We start from the raw sequence: 23462 nt of genomic DNA, 5'->3' as shown, positions 1-23462 counted from the left end.
TACAATGGCACAAAATTATGTCTATAAGCAGCTCGCTAGGTTTTTGAGACCCTGACCGTGATCTTACAAATGGCAAGTTCTTTTAAATACACCGTCACACATATCCAAGTTCTCCAATATGGACAAAAACATTATTTTTTTCTTTAATTCAAAACAGACCAGAACAAATTTGTCATGTATATGTTAAGTTAAGTAAAGGTGATTTTAACAAATCTCATTGGTTGCAAAAATGACAAGCATTTATGAAACAAAGCTTCAGCTGCAAAAACAAGTCTTATTTTAAATCTGATATTTAATTGTCCATGTTTAAATTGCACATGTTCCTTGCCAACCCCTTTCAGTTCAGACAGAGACTTGTCATAGGACAGATGAATCACTGAGGTGTTAACACAGCAAAACTGCATAATGTCCATGTTGCAGCAATTCATTACATCACAAAAAGGATTATTACTTGTGAATATAGTGTTAACCCAGTGTGATATTTCATTTGATCAGACATTTCTTTGAGTCCAGTGCCCAAATACAATGAGCACATTGTGCACTGATGACCACTCCCAACAGATAGGGCAATGTGGGGCAGTGGGAACACATGCAGTATTTATAGATGAATAAACTTGGTCTTGTCCCTGGAGTTGTAGGAACAAGGTATATCTTAAAAAATAAAAGTAGCCGCCTATCTTCCACAGGTCCACCAGGTCATGAGCTGAATTCTGCGCAAAATAAAATAAGTGATGTTAAGTTCTGAACAGATATACTGTATATAATAAGCTGTTGTTTGAATATTAAGTGATGTGTGGTACCATGGAGTGTGTCAGGGTTCATCATTGCCTGCACTACTGGGAGGTCGACTGCGCATTTGACTCCTCAGCTGCTCGATAAGCTCAGGGTTCTGCTGCTGCATTTGCTGTGCAAATTGCTGACCACTATCACATGAAAGAAAATCTCCAGGTCAGCCCCACTGAATATGACCTTTTAGTTAGGAAGTATAACGGTAAAATATGAAATAGAGCTGCACGATTCTGGATAAATTGAGAATTACGATTTTATTTACTTTGTTAAATAGAAAACACAATAACATGTAATTTACTAGAGGTTCTGACAAAACGCTAATTGCTACAGTCCATTTAAAAATTATTAATTTGAATATAAATATATAAAACACTGAGTTGAAATATATATACATACATACATATACATACATACATACATACATATATATATACATATATATATATATATATATATATATATATATATAGTACTGTGCAAAAGTCTTAGGCATGTTAATACCCCGATCTTATATCTTTTAGATATTTATATCTTTTGCTGTAGTGTGTCAGTAGGAAATATCAGTTTACATTTCCAAACATTCTTTTTGCTATTAATTGTAATAATCCAGTGAGATTTCAGTATGCACAAGGAATCTGACAACAGCCAGGATGATCTGATCTCACCATCATCAAGTCCGTCTGTGATTACATGAAGAAACAAAAAAAAACTGAGACAAACTAAATCCAGAAGAACTGCAGGAACATCCTGCAAAGCTACAGTACTGTGAAAAGTACTGGCACTTGTGTTAAAATGCTGTAAAGTGAGAATGCTTTCAAAAATAAAAATCACAAATTGAATTTATTTATGATTTAACTTCTATTAACTAATTCAAACCAATATATGGTGTAACGACCCTTTGCGTTTAAAACAGCTTTTGTCCAGGTAAACTTGCGCATAGTTTTTCAGGTAGCTTTGCAAGAAGGTTTCTTCAAGCATCTTGGAGACGTTCCCACAGTTCTTCTGGATTTAGTCTGTCTCTGTAGTTGTTTCTGTTTCTTCATGTAATCACAGACGGACTCGATGATGGTGAGATCAGATCATACCGGCTGTTGTCAGACTCCTTGTGCATACACAAATCTCACTGGATTATTAGAATTAATGGCAAAAATAATGTTTGGAAATGTAAACTGATATTTCCTACTGATACAGTACAGCAAAATATATAAATAACTGACTTAAAACCATTTTTTGGGGGGGGGGTATATATATACACACAGTGGGGAGAACAAGTATTTGATACACTGCTGATTTTGCAAGTTTTCCCACTTACAAGGCATGTAGAAGTCTGTAATTTTTATCATAGGTACTCTTCAACTGTGAGTGACGGAATCTAAAACAAAAATCCAGAAAATCACATTGTATGATTAAGTAATTCATTTGCATTTTATTGCATGACATAAGTATTTGATACATCAGAAAAGCAGAACTTAATATTTGGTACAGAAACCTTTGTTTGCAATTACAGAGATCATACGTTTCCTGTAGTTCTTGACCAGGTTTGCACACACTGTAGCAGGGATTTTGGCCCACTCCTCCATACAGACCTTCTCCAGATCCTTCAGGTTTCAATACGGAGTCTCAGCTCCCTCCAAAGATTTTCTATTGGGTTCAGGTCTGGAGACTGGCTAGGCCACTCCAGGACCTTGAGATGCTTCTTACGGAGCCACTCCTTAGTTGCCCTGGCTGTGTGTTTCAGGTCGTTGTCATGCTGGAAGACCCAGCCACGACCCATCTTCAATGCTCTTACTGAGGGAAGGAGGTTGTTGGCCAAGATCTCGCGATACATGGCCCCATCCATCCTCCCCTCAATACGGTGCAGTCCTACTGTCCCCTTTGCAGAAAAGCATCCCCACAGAATGATGTTTCCACCTCCATGCTTCATGGTTGGGATGGTGTTCTTGGGGTTGTACTCATCCTCCTCCTTCCTCCAAACACGGCGAGTGGAGTTTAAACCAAAAAGCTCTATTTTTGTCTCATCAGACCACATGACCTTCTCCCATTCCTCCCCTGGATCATCCAGATGGTCATTGGTAAACTTCAGACGGGCCTGGACATGCGCTGGCTTGAGCAGGGGGACATTGTGTGCGCTGCAGGATTTTAATCCATGATGGCATAGTGTGTTACTAATGGTTTTCTTTGAGACTGTGGTCCCAGCTCTCTTCAGGTCATTGACCAGGTCCTGCTGTGTAGTTCTGGGCTGATCCCTCACCTTCCTCATGATCATTGATGCCCCACGAGGTGAGATCTTGCATGGTGCCCCAGACCGAGGGAGATTGACCATCATCTTGAACTTCTTCCATTTTCTAATAATTGCGCCAACAGTTGTTGCCTTCTCACCAAGCTGCTTGCCTGTTATCCTGTAGCCCATCCCAGCCTTGTGCAGGTCTACAATTTTATCCCTGATGTCTTTACACAGCTCTTTGGTCTTGGCCATTGTGGAGAAGTTGGAGACTGTTTGACTGAGCGTGTGGACAGGTGTCTTTTATACAGGTAACGAGTTCAAACAGGTGCAGTTAATACAGGTAATAAGTGGATAAGAGGAGGGCTTCTTAAAGAAAAACTAACTGTGAGAGCTGGAATTCTTACTGGTTGGTAGGTGATCAAATACTTATGTCATGCAATAAAATGCTAATTAATTATTTAAAAATCATACAATGTGATTTTCTGGATTTTTGTTTTAGATTCCGTCTCTCACAGTTGTAGTGTACCTATGATAAAAATTGCAGATCTCTACATGCTTTGTAAGGAGGAAAACCTGCAAAATCGGCAGTGTATCAAATACTTGTTCTCCCCACTGTATGTATGTATGTATGTATGTATGTATATATATATATATATATATATATATATATATATATATATATATATATATATATATATATATATATATATATATATATATATTCAAATTAATAATTTTATAGTTTATATAAAAGTTTTTTATAGTTTTATAAGTTTTTTAAATCACTTGTCAAATAATCTTTATTTGAAGCCTCAAGTTTCTTTCAAAAGGTGAATTTGATCGCTATTTTAGACATCAGTGTTTATATCCAAACTATAAACTTATCCCAGTATTTCTGTGATCATTGTAATTATTTTAACACAGAAACAATGATACCGTATGATTGAGAAGACTGTTTGTGAAGCTGTCTCATACCTATACATTGACAACTACTCTGAGTGAACGGCCAGCGAAAACACAGATTTGAATGTTCCCTTTGATCGATAGACAGCCAAATCGCTGTCATTCAGGAATAAGATTGCACTTTGAATTGAGATTGCAATCTTTCAATGATTAATCGTGCAGCTCTACTATGAAAATAGCAAGATAGTGGTGTTAAAACTTACGCCTGTATGAGGCTGGAGAGGTCACCACCAGTTGTTGCTGTTGTTGTTGTTGTTGTTGCTGTTGCTGTTGCAGCTGCTGCTGCTGCTGCTCCTGGCGAGGTGGCACCACCCATAGGACCGTAAGTCCCAGACATCATACCTGACATTCTACACAGGCAAAGAAACAGCTGATAAATTGCTGAAAATGACAAATTAATGTCAATGTTAGGTTGGTACAACTGTCCAGACATTATAAAGAAGAAAAAGGCCATTCTTAAAAAGAAAAGCTTGTTAAATTGCTTGACATATACACACTTTATTAATATCTGAAAAAAGTTTTTGAAAAGATCTGAATCATGTTTTCTGCGTTAACATGAATTATCTTGAGCCTGCTGAAATGTTTATATATATATATATATATATCAGACAAGTAGTATTCTCTGTCTTGTCACTTACAAAAAAATGTAAAAAAATTATATATATATATATATATATATATACACACACACTTAAAAAAAAAAAAAAAAAAATATATATATATATATATATATATAAAATTGTGTGTATATATATATAAAAGACAGAAAATATTACTTGTCTTACCTTATTCTGATTTTATGATACACTCAAAATATTCCACAACAAATCCTTTAAATGTAATATAAAAATAAAAATGAAAGTAAGCAGTGTTGGGCTCACGTAACCCTCTCATTAGAATCAAAATGTTTCAGCATTTGCGATGTATTTGGATGCTAAACTATTCTTTATTATAGGCTTTGTACTTCACCTGTGTTCCAATATCGACGGAAAAAATCATCCTCTTCACACACGCAAAAATGTGCTTGGAAACATCACAGTGGAGCGATGCTTACCGTGAATGGTACAAATTGTACTACTGACTATTTAAACAGAGCAGTGTGATTTTAATATGTTAGGTTGACTATTTTATTAATATATTTTATTAAGACTATAATGGACAGGCTGTGATGTCAAGATTGCAATGCTGGAGTGTGTGTGTGTGTGTGTGTGTGTGTGTGTGTGTGTCTGTGTGTGTGTGTGTGTGTGTGTGTGTGTATTTGCTCTGCACCATTATCAATGTCCGTGCGGACAAACATATTTTACTTTCGTTTTTAAGTTAGCGATTCAAAAGCCCCCAGCGGTGTCACACGTCGATTAACCGGTGGGGAAATATTCCCAGAGTCACATCCCTAACATATTTATACATAAATACAATAGGCCTACCTGATTTTGAACACAAGAGGGCAGCATAACACTATGAATGACTTGATTAATTTATTTTTTGGACTAAAAAACTATTCTGGCTGTTTTTAAACTTAAACATAATTCTTACATTAAAAAAACAAGAATAAAATGGGTTTAGTTGTGATATTTGTATAATTTAACAATTACATTTTTAGAAGATGAGGCTTTTAGTATTTCCTTTTTTGACATTCCTTTTATCCCTCGCCATATCAAAACCGTTTGAGATATTCAATATCCGTTCACAATTTAGCATCTTTAATGTATTTTCATCATGTTGAAAAAGTTTGGTGTGAATAAAATAAGCCACTTAGCAGGAGTGGGTAAAAATGCAGAGGCTGAATTTTCAAATAAATTCACATTCAAACCAAAATATCTGACTTCCTGTTGGTCAGAGCTAATGACTGTAAATTAGAAAGTTGTCCGGCTCGATGAGACCAATATACGTACTGATTTTTGTAATTGTGGGTAAAACTAACCCCCCCACTTTTGTCAAAAACATTTTGAAAGTGAAACACTTCCTGCTACCAGTTGGTGGCACTATAACTTTGACTCACAATAGTTACATCCATCTGATCGGCCTCTTACCACGAACACACTGCTGAAGTTTCATCAAGATCAGTTAATGTATGCTGAAGTTATACCACTTCTTGTTTCTCTTTTCTCGCCATAAATTCGTTTCCTCACCACGGCCAAACCGTTCGAGATATCAAAAATCCGTCCGCAATTTAGCATCCTCAATGTCTTGACTTCATGCTCACCGAGTTTGGTGGGGATGGGATGAATTTCCTAGGAGGAGTATTTCACATTCCACAGCAAGCGTTTTCCAAACAACCCATAATAGCCAACTTCCTGTTGGGCTGGCGTGAAACTTGACAGAGGGAAAGTTGTTCAGCCCGATGAGATCTATATGTGTACCGAGTTTCATATTAATTCATGCAAGCGTGTTTGATATATGGACCAGGTTTTCAGACCCCGTTCAAGGGGGCGCTGTTGAGCCCCCCTGCCACGCCCGTTTCTGAAACTTTTCACATGTCTACTGGCTAATAAATGTGATGTATCTGTCGAGTTTCATCCAATTTCAAGCATGCTAAGAGTCTCAAACGCATTCCGAAAAGAATATTAAAGTTTGATGCGTTGCCACGGCAACAGTATCTAAGATATCAATAATCCTTTCACAGGTCTACATCTGCCATGTGTCTACATTATACACAAAGTTTGAAGCAAATCGGGTAAACATAAGAGGGTGACTTCAAAGAATTTTGAAAGTGACACACTTCCTGCTGCCAGTTGGTGGCGCTATAACTTTGACTCACAATAGTCACATCAATGTGATCGGCCTCTGAAAACGAACACACTGCTGAAGTTTTATCAAGATCAGTTAATGTATGCAGAAGTTATAACACACTTCCTGTTTCTCTTTTCTCACCATAAATTCGTTTCCTCGCCACGGCCAAACCGTTCGAGATATCAAAAATCCGTCCGCAATTTAGCATCCTCAATGTCTTGACTACATGCACACCGAGTTTGGAGGGGACACAGTGAATTTTCTAGGAGGAGTATTTCACATTCCACAGCAAGCGTTTTCCAAACAACCCATAATAGCCGACTTCCTGTTGGGCTGGCGTAAAACTTGACCGGGGAAAGTTGTTCGGCACGATGAGATCTATATGTGTACCTAGTTTCATATCAATTCATGCAAGCGTGTTTGATATATGGACCAAGTTTTAGAACCCCGTTCAAGGGGGCGCTGTTGAGCCCCCCAGCCACGCCCGGGTACCAGCTTCAGCCCGGCCCTCATGGCCGTGGGTTGTGACCTGTGTGCAAAGTTTCAAGAGTTTGAGCACGTTAAGGGCCCCAAAAGCCCCTGAAACCTTGAAAAACAAGATTTAAACTCAAAAGACACCCCCCCCCCCCACACACACACACACAGAGACGCAGGGTCAGAGAGAGAGAGAGAGAGGGAGAAAATCCACATTCAAATCAAAATATCTGACTTCCTATTGGTAGGAGGTAATGAATGTAAATTAGAAAGTTGTCCGGCTCGATGAGAACAATATACATACCAAGTTTTAAGACTATGTAAAACTAAGCCCCCATTTTTGACTAAAGGTGGCGCTACTGAGCCCCTCACCACGCCCGTTTCTGAAACTTTGCACATGTCTACTGGCTAATAAATGTGATGTGTCTGTCGAGTTTCATCCAATTTCAAGCATCTTAAAAGTCTCAAAAGCATCCAAAAAGAAAATTAAAGTTTGATGTGTTGCCATGGCAACAGTATCTAAGATATCAATAATCCTTTCACAGGTCTACATCTGCCGTGTGTCTACATTATACATATAAAGTTTGAAGCAAATCGGGTAAAAATAAGAGGGTGATTTCAAAGCATTTTCGCCCTTTCAGGGCTTGGGCCCTAATAATAATAATCCTACTGAAAACAATAGGGCCTTCGCCCTTTCAGGGCTTGGGCCCTAATAATCCTAACGAAAACAATAGGGCCTTCGCCCTTTCAGGGCTTGGGCCCTAATAATCCTACCGGAAACAATAGGGCCTTCGCCCTTTCAGGGCTTGGGCCCTAATAATAATAATAATAATAATAATAAACAGAGCAATTCCAAGAGGGTCCTCACACCATCGGTGCTCGGGCCCTAATTAAATGGTCCGCTGTAAAATCAGCGTCCCCAGCGCCCAACCAAACACATTTTTGCACATGTGAAGGACGCCGTTTTATGTGGATATTCGAACACCAGAAGTACAAAGCACTGTTTACATAATGAATACTAGTTTAGCAACCAAACGTTACACGGCAAATATGGAAACGAATGAGAGCGGTGAGCCCATTGCCATTTCAGTTTCACTTTAGATAAATTAATTTTGGCTTGACGTTTGTATGTTGTTTATAATGAACGCCGCTATAACCTAATTTGTGTTTTATTCTATAGTTTAATATATAATTTTATAGCAACTTATTTCTCATTCTTGTTCTGTTTGGTACTGTTTAATTTAAAGGATTTGTTGTGGAGTGAGGGGAACTAAAATAACCTAGGCTATAATGTGTATGTTTGTAAATGTTTCGTTTTATCTACCGGTATTTAATATACATATCAATTAATGTAAATGTTTGCAATTACAAGGTTAACAGGTGTTTTTGGAGTAAGATGAGATTAATTCCTCTTCTTGGCCGGTTACGTTTCTCAATGTCGTAAATCCCAAGGCTTCTAAAACATGAATTTTTAGGGCCGTGAAATTTAAATGACGATTGTTTTCAGCCACCACATTTATCAACGTACGATCATGATTCTACATAAGACTAACGGTGCGTGTCCACTGGCACGGTGCGAGCGGAGCGGAGCGAGCGTTTTCAATTCATTCCTATGGAAGTCGAGCTTCACGCTCGCGCAGTGCATTTTGGGATTGACAGCGGACCGGAGAAAGCGTTGAGAGCGACCGAGAGCGTCAAAAGGTTGGGCAGTTGCGAAAAACGCAGTCGGCAGCCAATTGCTGTGAGGTTCGGGATGTGACGTCTGTTTTGAGAGTTTAAAAATATGCAAATTGTGCTGGAGTTTATGCGTAAATCATTTAGTTTACAAATTAGACGCTTTGCAGTTGTTATATGTTAAAGATTTTATTTTGGATGTGTTAATTGTGATTATATTGGCTGGGTTTATAAACGTTTATAAAATTGAAAGGATATCTTTGCTTGGTGCATTTGGAAACAAAGCTTGTCTATTTCTAAATGTAATCGCGTGCATCACTGATGATTATACTGTCCGTGTGTTGAAAAAAACTTTGATTAAACACACTCGCAACAGACACACCCCAAAGCGGAGACGGAGACAGCAGCATATACGAGAGGTGACTCTCTCGATTAATACTAATGCTCGATAAACATCTAAAAAAAGATGGCCGCCAACGGGTTTCGAAACTTTCGCCTCCGGATTTCGGCTCTGACGCGCATAAATTTCGCTTCAAACTTTTGTTTTTACGCGCGTCAATTTCGCTCTTGACGCGCGAATTAACACAAAGTGGTCAAGCGTATAACTAGACTATAAATTTACGCGCGTCAGAAGCGAAATCCGGAGGCGAAAGTTTCTAAACCTGTTGGCGGCCATCTTTTTTAGATGTTTATCGAGCATTAGCATTAATCGAGAGAGTCACCGCTCATATATGCTCTGGAGAGCAGAAACAGCTGCGTAGGGGACATCGTCTCTGTACTCGGGTCCACCAGACCCTCCGGAGGGTTTCAGGAGTTTCACAATTTGCTCCAGGAGCTAGGTTTCGTGGACCTAATGGTGAGGACGCTGACGAGGACAGCGTAGGCCGTATAAGGCCTCGGTCTCGAGTGGTCGCTGCCTGACTGCCCGCGCTGTACAGCCCGGCGCGAGGTTCACCCTCGCCTGCACCCACCTAATCTGTCATTTATTTTTGTTTTGATAATAAATGGAGCCAGCCTCCAAAAGTGAAACCTGTCCTGTGATTTTTTTTTTTATATACACTAAATTATGTTTGTTTTCTTTACATTAGATTAATAATGTTTCATATAATCTAGAATAGATATGGAATAAATAGCATTCAATACAAAATGAGTATCTCTCATATATTGAAATCGAGTTTTTATGTGAAAGATTTGCTTTGTTGTGCATTTTAGTCATATTACAAAATTTATTGAGGCGAAACATAAAATAACATTATAAACTGTCACTTCACCACGTGACAGCAGCAAGCAGGCTCCTGATTGGTTAACGCGGCGCGAATTGACGCAGAAGTTCAGATTTTTCAACTCGGGCGGCAGACGCGAATTTGAGTCAAACGCGTGAATGCACAAAAAGCACTAATAAAATCATTCGCGCTTAACGTGCCAGACGTGCCAGACGCACCATTCGCGCGAACTTGACGCGTGAATAAGGCATATTCGCGTCTACCGTGCCGCGCTCTACGCCTCATTTTTTACGCGCGTAAAGCCTGTTTTATGCTTCTGCGTTGAATCGACGGCGTACTCCCGCAGACCCCTCTGCGTTGCCGCGAACCCCTCTCCGACCCCTCCGCCGTAGCTCGACGTGCACCTCCAAAAAATTGTAACGACGCGTCGAGGCGACGCAGACCGCAAGGGCTGTGATTGGTCAGATTATGTTATGTTTAATGTTCACAAGATGTTGTATGAGAGCAGAGAGCAAGACTAAACATTTGCATCCTCGTACTGATTCAGTGCACTTTTGTAAATATTTGTAAATAGTTAATTTTCTTAGATAATGTTTTATATTACGGTTAACTTATATTGTGTTTTATATTGTGTGTTTCTTGTACCTATTACTCTTTTTTTTTTTATTGTACTTAAACCTTTGCCCTTTGTTCTTGGCGTGCTTTTTTACTCATTGCACATTAATAGATCAACGGTTGTTTTGAAAAAAAGTTTATTTACATTTGTTGTTCAACGTCGATTAGCTCCAGCTGCAACAACCATAGACGGGCAACAACACTCTCTCTCTTTCGCTCGCCATTGTCGGAAATGAAAAAGCGGAACCGTCGCACGGAACCAAAACAAACTAGCAAAGAGATTCGCGAACCACACACCCCCCTAGCGTTCTGGCGGTAAAATGCACCGCGATGCAACGCAACCCGACGCAGAACCATAAAACGGCCACGACGCCGTAGGAGTGACGGCGTAGCGACGCCGTGGAGTTGACGCAGAAGCATAATGAGGCCTTAACGCGTCTTTGCATTGACTTAACATTGAAATCACTTGCGCCTGACGCGCCATTCGTGTCCGGTGTGAACGCACCATGATAAATGAGGCAGTGTTTCTCCTGTTTGTCAGCACTGTTTCATCTGGCTTTAAATTAGTTTAAATCAAGAGACATTTGTGTTCATCACTGAATTCAAGTGCTTCTCAATGAATCTCACAGCGCTGTTTAGTATTCGCGTAACGTAAATGCATCTACGTAAATGTAAGCTGCGTTGCCATTTGAACTTTGATCTGAACGGATAAATGGCCCAGCCTTGTTTCATTCCGCTTTTGCTGCATAAACATTATATCAAACTATTGCTGTTTTATTATTGTTTTATTGAGGAAAATTATATCGAGATTGTTTTATCGCCCAGCCGTAGTTTTAATTATATGAGAATAGGGAAGCCCCAGGGCTTGACATTAACTTTTTGAGGCACTTGTCCTTCGGACAAGTAAATTTATGTTTTACTTGTCCATGCACAAAAGTCACTTGTCCGGGTAAAGATTTATAATTTTATAATTTATTTATTTTTTTGTGTTTTGCTAATGCAGAATTCGAACAAACCATTGAAAGCATCCAAACACTATCAATATTAATAAAATTCAGTTGAAACAGTAGAAAGGAACGTGTCCCAAGAACAGAGTTCCCCTTCAACAAGAAATAAGGATCTCCAGACTCCATAATACAAAGTAATACTTTGCACGCTGGTGTGCAGTGTATCACCAGAGGAAGTGGTGACTCTTGTAGGTATCCTCAGTATTTGCAAGCTAGCTAGACAAGCTAGCTAGACTTACTGTATACTATATCTAAAATAATTTTGTAGACATAGAGATGCACCGATTACAATTTTCTAGGCCGATTCCGGTTTTTCATTGAGTTTGACCTGCTGATTCCGATTTATTTTTTTTCTAACCACTTTACAGCACACACAAATATTTATTTTCGATCTTTTCTTTAACCCTTTCACGCATAAGTTTAAAATATTCTAACTGACACCCCCACCCCCCACCCAGAGTGAGTTTTTTCAAGGCGAACGTTCCCTTTAATGTTTCCATGGCGACGCGTCACGCGATACACAGCAGCCACAATAATACTGTATGACAGATGTGTCGCTTTTATTTCGCTTTTCCATTTTTATTCAAAATATTCACAAAATTGCTTATGTCATCAATCAGCCTATCTGATATCCCGATTCTCAAATACGTGTGAGTGAGTGTGTTTGGTTGTTTAAAAACCTTTATAAATAATCTTGATCTATAACATGAGATGGGCGCCACAATGTTGTCCTGTCAGTCGGATTTACAGCACGTGAATTCATCAGTTTCTCCCGGAATAAATGCAAGAAAGTGGCCGGTGAACTGAGAAGAATAGAGTAAATTTATAGTTACTTACACTATGTTTGTCTGATATGAATAACACATGTCGGCAAATTATATTTGAATAGATTGTTATTGCTGCTTCCACAGACATCAGTGTGTATTTTACAAACTCCAAATGTATTGTTTTACTCGTGCTTATGTGTATTTAAATATCTGAAACCTAAAATAATCATTATGAGGTTGAAAACACTGCTTAGTTGTAATATATGACAGCGCTGAACGCGTCCGACTCTGGCTCAGCGCCAGCCAACGCGCGAAAGCACAGTTTGAATCTGGCAGTGATGCGACGTCTCAAATCGGTAAAATTAAATCTGTAAAATTATAGACGTAAGTTAATGAGTAGAGTACTGAGTAATGAGTACTTCACATAACGTGAAGTACCATGGCATTTTATTTTGTTTGAAATTTAACTTGTCCAGTGGGACAACTAATTTTCTCTTCCACTTGTCCTACAAAAAAATCCACTTGTCCCGGACAAGCGGACAAGCCTTAATGTCGAGCCCATAATTGGAATCACTTTCAGAACATTTCTTCCAGCTAACGAACGATAAAATCACTAGCCGCGTTTCCATTACCCTTCAAATTGTGCAATTTGAAATTGCGAATTGAAAATACGCCCAATGGAAACACAAAGTTTACGCTTGTATGAGGTGGTTTTTCAGGCAATTCGAAAAAGAAATATTCCGCAAAACTGCAATGGAAACAGTGTTTGTGCATTTACAGGTCACCTGACGTAGATGACGCGGTATGTTTGGACAGAATACGAGACAGTTCTTTATTAAATAAGTTTTAGTCGCATAACATCGGTTAATGGAAACGCCATCATTTCCCAATAGTTTTTTTCGACATTTGGGAAAAAAATAAATAATAAAAAATAAAAAAAATAAAAATCGCAAAAGTTTTGCGCAAATCTGTAATGGGAACGCGCCTACTGACAGCCAAATCAGAATCCACCTGAACTTTAAAGAGCTCTAGCATTTAAAGCTGCAGATGGCATGGCTGCAGTGTGTAGTAGGGCTGCACGATTTTGAGAAAAAACCTAATTGCGGTTTTTCTGACAAATATTGCGATTGCGGTGCGATTTTCGATTTTTTTGGTTTTATTTATTTTAAAGCTTGAGTAAGCAAACTGTACTTTTTATGTAATAAATATAACCTTATTGTAAAGTGTTACTGATTAGTTATACACCGATTCAGACGTCTCCTGAGTTCACTGTTGGAAAGATTAGTTGTTTTAACCATTCATTAAAATGAATCGGTTCAAAGGAGTCATTAGTTCGCGAATTGGACGTGTCATGCGCGTTGTGTGATTATCCCAGCAGTTAGGACATGGACATCCAAGATTTCTGTCAACACAGAAAACATTTCATCACTGGATATTTTTTTCGTTCAATTAAAGAGTTTTTTTTTTTTTTTTTTGTCAGTTAAATGTCCGGAACGCTTTTCAGTTAAATTTATTTAGCACAATTCACACCCAGCGATAATTCAGGAAAAAAAAAATAATCTCCGAATGATCCACATGAAACTTTGGTCTTCCGACCTTTTACCACCGTGTCGATTTATTTTGATTAATATGTGCGAGGGAGAGAGAGCAAGACAGCGCTTAGTTTGGAGACGGTGAAGTCTTGTTTACATTTTCGCCTGGCTCCGAAGAGAGAGAGAGAATGCGCGCGCGACCGGCTCTCTCTCTCTCTCTGCTCGTTCTTTCAGTTAAACATGCGCCCTGTCACTCACAAGCGCAGCAGTTCATCTAATTACTCATCGATCAAATAAGACTTTGGCGGGACAAAAATTCACTTTGGCGGGCGCTAAAACAAGTTCAATGCAGAAAATTCATGCGTGAATTTAACTTAGTAGGCTACATGACCATGCACTCGCACAAATGCGACCACATAAAATTTTAACTCGCACATTCTCAAAAAATGGTCGCATATGCGACCATTTTGGTCGCAGTCTGGAACCCTGGTGTCGGTGGTGATTTTTAAGATGCTGGTATAGATTGGTAGTGTTTCTTCTGGATCTGGCCACGGCACGTCGACATATTTTAGCACTCTTTTGCTCCACGTCGTTCTTCGCGAAGAAAGCCGGTGCACTGCATACAACCTTGTAACTTTCCATTGCCATTTCTAATTGGCCAGCAAGCCAGGAACGCGAGATTCGACCATTTTGATTGGCTAATAGGTTTGTCACTCAAATGTCAGAGGCGGGGGAAAAAACCTCAGACTCCTGAGGTTAGGTTATTGCGGGAGTTAAAACCTCAATATCGATGCGATAAAGGTTAATCGTGCAGCCCTAGTGTGTAGTTACACGTAGATGTATAATAAATGATGTGCTTTAAGTTGTCTACTTACAATTGTTGTACTTGTGGGTTGTTCATTAAATTAGATGCCTAAAGAGAGTGACAGTGAGTTAGTGATGAGCATAAGTAAGCATTAATGATGAGCATTTTAGATATATTTCTACTCGCCATGTTCATGAAGCCAGGGTTACTCAGCAAACCAGCCAGGTCGACTCCACCCAAACCCCCTGCCTATCAAAGACAAACACATGACCTTAAGATTCTCTATATTACACAAAGTGACAAAAATTGCCTGTTATCTGGGGGGTTCTGTGGACTCACTGGGCTGGACTGCGTTTCCTTCATCTTCTGTTCTGCTATTTGCAGGTTGACTTTGTAGGTGTCATTGTCAGGGTCCAGCTCCAGTGCTTTCTTGTAGTAGCACACAGCCTCTGAGTATTTGTTCAAACTTGCAAGAGCAAGCCTTGTTTTTATGTAAAACATAAAAGAAAAATAAATGCCACATCAACATCCCTTAAAGGGTAACTCTCGCCAAATTGCATCCTAGGCTATTTTTGTTAATCTACCCGAGTCAAACATTTGTGTAAAAGCATAATTAGAATGGAAACGCCACTTTTAAGATTGTATTTTCTTAAAATTTATTTTGGTTTTAAAGGTTTTGCACTACTCACTTTATCAGTTAGTGTTTCTGTCTGCCGGCATTTTGTCTCCGAATCATACAGACAATGTTCTCAATGCTCAAGTTCATGTGTAGAACCCCTGGTGATACTTCGAGCAAAGTTTCAGTTTCATGTTGTGTCGAGCCTTCTTAGTGTTTTAAAAATAGCGATTTTGATGCTATCATAGTCGTGCCCCTAGCACTCCCATTCAAAAGGCAATTTGACCGAAAACGAAAATACGGCCAAACTTAGAAGTGGCGTTTCCATTCTAATTATGCTTTTAAACGAAAGTTTGCCTCGGGTAGATTAACAAAAAGACCCTAGGTTGCAATTTGGCTAGAGTTACGCTTTAATATCGGAGTAATTAAAATCAGGGTATCTTTCGTTTTTTTTTTTTTTTAAGGCTTTTTAAGACCTTTTTTAAAACCTGCACAAATAAAATTAATACCATTCAGAACAAACCAATTCAATCACAAACTGCAAGTTTTAAATACCCTCAAGACACGTTTTATACATTATGTTTTAAAATTTGTATATTAATACATCCGAATTAGAGGTTGAGTGATATTAAATTTGATACAATAATGATGTATAGAAAGACAGATGACATACTATTGCGCCAAGTGTATTAAAAATTAATAACAGAATGTATTTAATAATGTTTTTAGTCTTTCCATCCTGTGATGGTGTGGCCCAGAGAGAAGCCACACTGAATTAAATGCAGATACAGTTTGTTTTGTAACCAAAATACCAATTATAACAAGAAAAATATTTTATGCAGAATGCAGGATGTTTTAGTTGTAAACTAGCCTGAAATACACTGGGACTCTTATTTTGAAATGTATATGCTTTTCTACTTCCAGGTGCTGATTCAAAGAGATAAAACATGCACTCGAAAAATATTTAATCAAAATAGTTTGATTAAATACTACAAGGGCACATGAATTTAAAAAAATAATAATAATGATGTGCATGGATAAATAATTTAGAATAAATACTGCAATATTCCATCAAAAAAATATAACTTTCAATTTTGATGTGAAATAACATAACCTTCTGAAGTTTAATGATCACATTAGACCATATCATAATTACTGTTTTTCTTATACCATTTCAAATATTTTAGACTTTTTCTGACCTTAATTTCTTTTTGAAAAATTTTAAGGTGCGAAGAAATTAATTCCCATAGATGTAACCTTAACAAAAAATCAATTGGCATTAAATAATTTCTATGAAAGTGTAAAAACTGTGCTGTACATTTTAACAGGATTTTTTTTTTAAATTACCCCATCCGTCCATATGCTTTACTGTAGTTTGGATCGATTCCAATGGCACGTTCACAGTCTTGAACAGCTCCAGCATAGTTCCCCAGTTTGCTATAAGCCGCAGCTCTAGAAAGTAATAATAAAAGAAAAATCAATCAAAAAAGTTATAAATACTATCAAATATTAATTTAGCAGCAAATACAGTAAACTCAGGTCACACATTTGAATTTCCATGTTTTTGTATTATTATTATTATTAATTAAAATAGAATTAATTTAATAAAACCAATATTTAAAACTTTTTAAATGTACTGCATGTAGTAATATGCAAGCATACGTTTCTAACAATTCTGTTTCCTGCTAAACCATTTATCATGTTTTAGAAGTAATAATTTAAATTAAAGGGATGGTTCGGAGTAAAATCAACCTAGGGTCCTTTGCACCATGACCTCAAGCCATACAACCCAGTTCCGATGCCCAGTTCCAGGAATGCACTAATATTTTGTTGGTAGTACCAGTTTATAACAATTATTAGTTCACACTAAGTTGTCAACACTTCGGAAAAAATAATAATTCGTCGTTACACTACATCCTTATGCATCGCTTTCTGCCAGGACTTTTACGTGCTTTTCTCAACTTAGTGAAGTGACGTCAGTGTCTGGGTTAGCAGTAGCATGAGCCGTCAGGCACATAAACTTCTGATGTAATTACAAACTTTCCAATGCCTCGTTTTATGAGTACAGAACCTATTTGTACTACTGTAGAAGTTTGGTAGCCTGGCTCCGCCCTCCTAGCCTGGTAATACCAGACTCTGCTATAGAGGTCTGCGCGGGTCTGTTTTTTAAGTCCCGCTCCCGCCCGCTCCCGCTGGGGTTATATCCCGCACCCACCCGTTCCCGCTATATATACACTATTTGTTCACCCGCTGTCTGCTTAGAATAATTTTCTTCCCGACCCGACCATCCCGCTTTAATATAGATCTCCCAGAATTTCACATGTACATTTTCACAGAGAAAATAAAAATGTAGTCTGCACAAACATTTTTTTATTATTATTTTATTCGCCTTGTCAATATACAAAATTTAACATTTTGCTGCAGACAGTAGGGGAAAAAATATCGCAGCGAAAAAAAAGAAGAAGTGTAGGCTATTATTTTTATTCGTATTATCAAAATTCGTAACATTTTGCTGTTAAGAAAATACAATCAATGCATGACAGAAAGAACAGTTACTGGTCCGTGCGTGCAGCGTGTGCATAACGGTCCTGAGTAACCTACAGGGCAGACTGTAGCCTATACCGGGTGGTCGATAAGATTAAGATTAGGTAAAGCGAAGATATGCTGTTCTGAAAGAACGTCGGCGTCGGGAACGTGATATTGAATGACCGACCGCTCCCGTTCAAATTACACCAGAGTTACCGACCGCTACCGTTTTTTAGTCGGAAATTTAATCCCGCGGCGCAAAATATCTGGTCGGGTGCAGACCTCTACTCTGCTACTTCACTTTGCTTCGTAGAGAGAGTCTGGAATAGCATAATAGAGAAGTGTTTTCTCTCTCGCGGGGGGGCGCTTGTCTGAAGTTTAAAATCATTGGTTACCCGTAAGCCAATCACATAACGTTTGGTTATGGCGTGTGTTATGCGCATGCTCAGCCGCATCTAACTTCCACTGTAAACACATGTATGATGCAAAAACTAAACCATCGAGCGAAATACCGGAGTGAACATGGCTGTGAACGACTTTTGCAGATTATGTGAAGTAAATCTACGCAAGTACGCATCCACCACGGTACAATCAGCGTCTACATCACGGCTCTCAGCCCGCCCTCTGTTCGTTGATTGGCCCGGCTGTTTTCAGGCCGGTGGAAAACTGAAAGATACGCTGCTATCTCAGACTGACTACAGGAGCGAAATGAAATTAGCGGAAGTAGGAAGTCTGACGTAGTCAGGCTACCGCCCTCCTACGTACTTCCGCTCAATTTCATTTTACTTCAGTACTACGTCTGGGACTGCTGTATATACTTAGGTTTCCAGAAACCAATTTTTTGTAGGACCAATCAGCGAACAGAGGGAGTGGCTGAGAACGATGACGTTGATGTAGTGCGTCAGTTTGAGTTGGAGTAATGGCAGCGGAGAAAGATGTGAGAAAAGCTATTCGGTCCGTTGTTGCAAAACTGCCGAATATACAGAAGTTAAAGCCGGAGCAAGAACAATGTTTGCTAAGTTTTGTTGGTGGCCATGATGTTGTGGCCCTCCTCCCCACGGGGTTCGGGAAAAGTTTGATTTTCCAGCTCACTCCACTAGCACTAGAAGTGCCAGAATTCCATAACTACTAGAACTGCCGCAAGCGGTCATTTTGATCGCTATTCAAAACTCTATATCTTTAATGATAAATCCCCTATTGAGAGATTAATGCATTTATTGTATTAGGATGTCTTTTAAAAACAAAACAACACCAAACTGTACATTTAAACAAGTTTAATTATAATTTATAAATAAATAATATTCGTAGATGCCCTGTAGGGTTGTGCCGATAGACGATAGTATCGTGTATCGACGATAGACAGAGATATCGCCGATGGCAGATGCGTTTGACGATATCAATACGATAATTGGCTCGTTTTCCCATTAATGTATTATTATTATTATTATTATTATTATGAAGCTAGTATAGTTATTAAATTAATTAGGAACTACAATTATATTTGCCTTGCCTAAATTCATAACGACATCACCACATAACCACACTTGCGACATCACCGACGCGCGTGTATGAGGACTCCTCAAAGAAAATGTTTTTAAAACAGACTAAAAAACTACACCCCACAACGAAATTTAATTGCAAGGTGATCCATTCACAAATTGTCAAGAGTGCTTGTTAACAGATGCATCATTCTTATACAGAGCCAAGATGAAGACGCGGCATCGTTGTTCGTCAGTATTTTGTTTCCATAGCACATTAACAAAATATTTAATGACACTAATAACACTAAAAACAATACAATTACAAAACATTAATTATAATAATAATATCAATAAAATTATATAGGCCGCCTAGGCCTAATAAAAGTCTTTAGTTCACGAAGCATCTGTGAAACTCTGCCATCTGTGAAAATCACAAGCAACTTCAAACTTGTTTAACAAGAAATATTCTTCTAATTTTTTCACTGTCAATAATGTAAGTCCACAAGAGAAATATTAAGCCAGTAAATTAAGATAGTTGCTGTAGATTTTTGATTTTGCCTCTGATTTCTCCTGGCATTTAAAACCCGCGTTATTTGGGCTTATTGAAGTGCGGTGCGCATATGTGAAGTGCATCCAGACAGAGAGAGAGCACTGGTAGGAGGACATATATCGCAGACTCCGACTCTTTCTTGACCCAAGAAATTAAAACGTGTTCTCATCTCGTGCAGAAGTAGCCTACAGTCAAAATGCTGCATCTGTAACGGCATGAGAGGTAATGTGTGTCCGTAAATTTCCCGCTGACATGTTGAAATACTCCCGAGTCAGATACAAGAATGATTAGGATCTTTTTTTACCTCACTAATACCAGGAAATAACCTGATTTAGCCTATTAATAAACACTCCACCTTTGCTAGCAAAATAGAAAAAGATTCTCATTTAAAACGAAGTAATAAAACAAGCAAATTGATGAGTAAATAAGCAAGTTAATAATCAAATAAGTAAGCCCCGCCCCCCTCACGATAATATCGTGTATCGCCGATCTCACAGGCTGACGATAGGACGATATGAAAATGGAGCATATCGCCCAACTCTAATGCCCTGAACAAAATAGTAGCCTATGTTTTCATGTTTCCACTGTTTGATCGCGCCCGCCGACGCCGACACACACACACACACACCATATTCCAGCATTGCAGCCTGTTCATTATAGCCATAATAAAATATAATAATAGTCAACCTAACATAAAAATTCCACTGCTCTGTTTCTCAGTACTAGTAGGCTACAATTCGTACCATTTTATGCGTGTGAAGAGGATGATTTTTTCCGTCGATATTGGAACGTGAGTGAAGTATAAAGCCTATGATAAAGAATAGTTTAGCATCCAAATACATCGCAAATGTTGAAACATTTTGATTCTAATTAGAGAGTTACGTGAGCCCAACGCCGCTTACTTTCACTTTCGCTTATAAAGCATTTCATTTTGGCTTTAGTTATTTTTTCATTCTTGTTCTGTTCTGAATATCATTACATTTAAATGATTTGTTGTTGAATATGTTTAGTGTATTTTTTACCACATTTTATTGTTGCGTATTTGGTATAATAATACCGTGAAATTCAGTGCGGTCAATATGACCGTTTATGGCCGAAATAGGTAAATATGTTCATTTGTTTTTTTGCCTTGTGTAATTTATATGAAAAACATTTTAAATGAAAATACAGACACTTTTAGGAAAAGTCAGGTACCAGCAGGATTGTAGGCCTATTTATTTTTTCAACAAAGTTATTGCAGATATAAAATTCAAAACGGTCAAAATGACTGCCATGGCAGTTCTAGTGGTGAATGAGTTAGCTAAGGCGAACGATAGGGATGCAAAGCCGATAGTTGTTGTCGTCTCCCCTCTTGTTGCACTAATGGAGGACCAAGTGAAGGAGGCAGAAAAGTTGTTTCCATATCGCGCAGTAGCCTGGTGATCACTGTACAGCATTTGCGGCAGATCCGAAACGACCGCAGCGGCGTATTGTTAATGATTAGACCCAGCTTCGACAGTTGACTAAATACATCACTGTCCTTAGTGTCAAATATACATTTAGAATTTGTAAATGTTTCCGGCCGGTTTCGGCGCATGACATACGTCACGACCACACGTTAGCGATTGGCTATGGCAGATCCTGAGTGACTCTGGGCAGATCCAGAGTGACTCTGGGCAGATCCAATAGTTTTGAACTTTAACAGAGAACCCGCCTACAAGGAAGTAAACGTTTCTCATTGGAGAGAGGCCAGACTCTCTGTACAAATGAAATGTACGAGAGTCTGGTAGAACCAGGCTAGAAGTTTGGTACCATTCTGGGCATTATTAGTGGGATAATTTACTAGATACAAATTTGGAGCCATTAGCGCCTGCACTAAGCCATCCGGCTGATATCTCGAAATAAGCTCTAACTTTAATAATGTTCAACCAAGGGAAAAAAGGCTTCGGGGGGGGTGTTTGGCTCGAGGTCATGGTGCAAAGGATCCTAGGTTGATTTTACTCCAAACTATCCCTTTAATAAAAAAAAAAAAATTAAGTATCGTGAGAGTACTGTATTGTGAGATCAGTATTGTGTAATGAACAAACAAATCATGACGTGTATCGTTACACCCCAGTAAAATAATGAAAATACTACAGCATTAAAAATATATATATATTTAATGAAATTGTGCAAGTACCTGTTGCAATAGTAGACAGCATTTTGAGGATTAAGCTGGATGGCTTTAGAATAGAACTCAATGGCTGCACTGAAGTTCTCTACCTTCATCTGATTGTTACCTGAAGGAACATACATGCACACTTTGAGTGAGAAGACCACATGAAGCACCCTGAAATGGTAAAGGTGTTATGTTCTTACCATCTGTTTTAAGATGCTCTGCCTCTGCTAACTGCTCCTCTGAAGGTAAATCACTGGATGAACTGGTCTTATCTTGTGTTGCACCAGTCTGCTATATATATCAATTAATGAGAGTGCATTCAGCGCTATAAATAAACATTTAAAAACAACATGGTTTAGATGGCATCCAAGAACAGCTTTTACCTGTTTAGTTGCTGAGGCAAATACTTCTGGCAGAGACTGACTGACTGCTAAGCTCTGGTCCTCTACAGAGATGCCAAATGCTGTCTCCAGGCACTGAATGGCAACTAGATAAACGGGCAAATTAGGACATGTTAATTATGAACCAATAACATAACAGTGTCCACTGTCCAGCGCTGATTCTAGCATTGAGGTTTTACCTTCTAAGCTTTCTTGAGCATCTGATGACAGTCCCCCAGAGGACAGCTGATCATGGAGAAATTGGATAATGGAAAATGCAAGACGCTTTGTGTCTGCCATTCTGTCTTGAGGTTTGAACCTCACCAAATAAATTTGTGAAGCAAACCTAAGAGACAAAGTTAAGTGTTATAATTACTGAATACAACATTATAGACAGAAAGTATGATAATTGTTTGCAAATCAGTTTGACAAGAATGATGGAGGTTTAGTTGATTGTGAGATCATTCTAATGTTGCAAGATATATTCAAGTTAAAATTTCATTTTCTAGGTTTAATCCTTTGACTAAACGTCCTCAGTTATCAACTCTGTACACTTGATTCAAATGACAAATAATAGCCGATGTAAGACACTTACAAAATAACTAGCTTCAGATCTGTAACCATTGATGTGAACGTGCTAAACGGAATATTCTAGCACACAATAGCTATTAGCTCATGCTAACAGTTTATATTGGTTTACAACGTGTGTGCTAATTCTTTTAGCATTAGCTTTGGTACGCTCATGTGATTTAAAATCAAAACAAAAGAGGATTTAATGAGGATCGAAAGCGAGCTAGATGCCTGTGAGTTTTACCCTACTGTTATTCAAGGTATTACTTGTTTGTGCATAATTTTGAATGCGTCTTTAACTCAGACTCACCAGTTGTCTATTCTCAAGGATCTTTAGCCAGACCCAGTAGTATGACGATTAATGTGTGTGAGCCCGCAAGGCTTCCGTAACTCTCGTGA

At 38.5% G+C, this 23462-nt stretch overlaps 1 protein-coding gene across 2 annotated transcripts; it reads right to left on the bottom strand.

Moving 5' to 3' along the window:
* Positions 1-110: 110 nt before the first annotated feature.
* On the bottom strand, positions 111-23453 carry sgta (small glutamine rich tetratricopeptide repeat co-chaperone alpha). 2 transcript variants are annotated; one of them, XM_079857526.1, is made up of 12 exons: positions 23374-23452; positions 22694-22839; positions 22497-22600; positions 22314-22401; positions 22135-22234; positions 16767-16871; positions 15143-15284; positions 14990-15052; positions 14874-14911; positions 4180-4326; positions 801-923; positions 111-710 (listed from the first exon to the last, which is right to left on the bottom strand). In XM_079857526.1, the coding sequence occupies exons 2-11, from the start codon at positions 22791-22793 to the stop codon at positions 812-814; spliced, it is 999 nt and encodes a 332-aa protein (XP_079713652.1). In that variant the 5' UTR covers positions 22794-22839; positions 23374-23452; the 3' UTR covers positions 111-710; positions 801-811. The 2 variants fall into 2 exon arrangements, with proteins under 2 accessions (XP_079713652.1, XP_079713653.1); XM_079857527.1 differs by lacking the exons at positions 111-710; positions 801-923; positions 4180-4326 and adding an exon at positions 9913-13540 and having other exon boundaries at positions 14830-14911; positions 22314-22404; positions 23374-23453.
* Positions 23454-23462: the final 9 nt, after the last annotated feature.

This window comes from Squalius cephalus (assembly GCF_949319135.1).
Source record: "Squalius cephalus genome assembly, chromosome: 22".
NCBI lineage: Eukaryota > Metazoa > Chordata > Actinopteri > Cypriniformes > Leuciscidae > Squalius > Squalius cephalus.
Note: the sequence above shows the minus strand (reverse complement) of the source record. Positions and strands in the feature narration are given on the sequence as shown.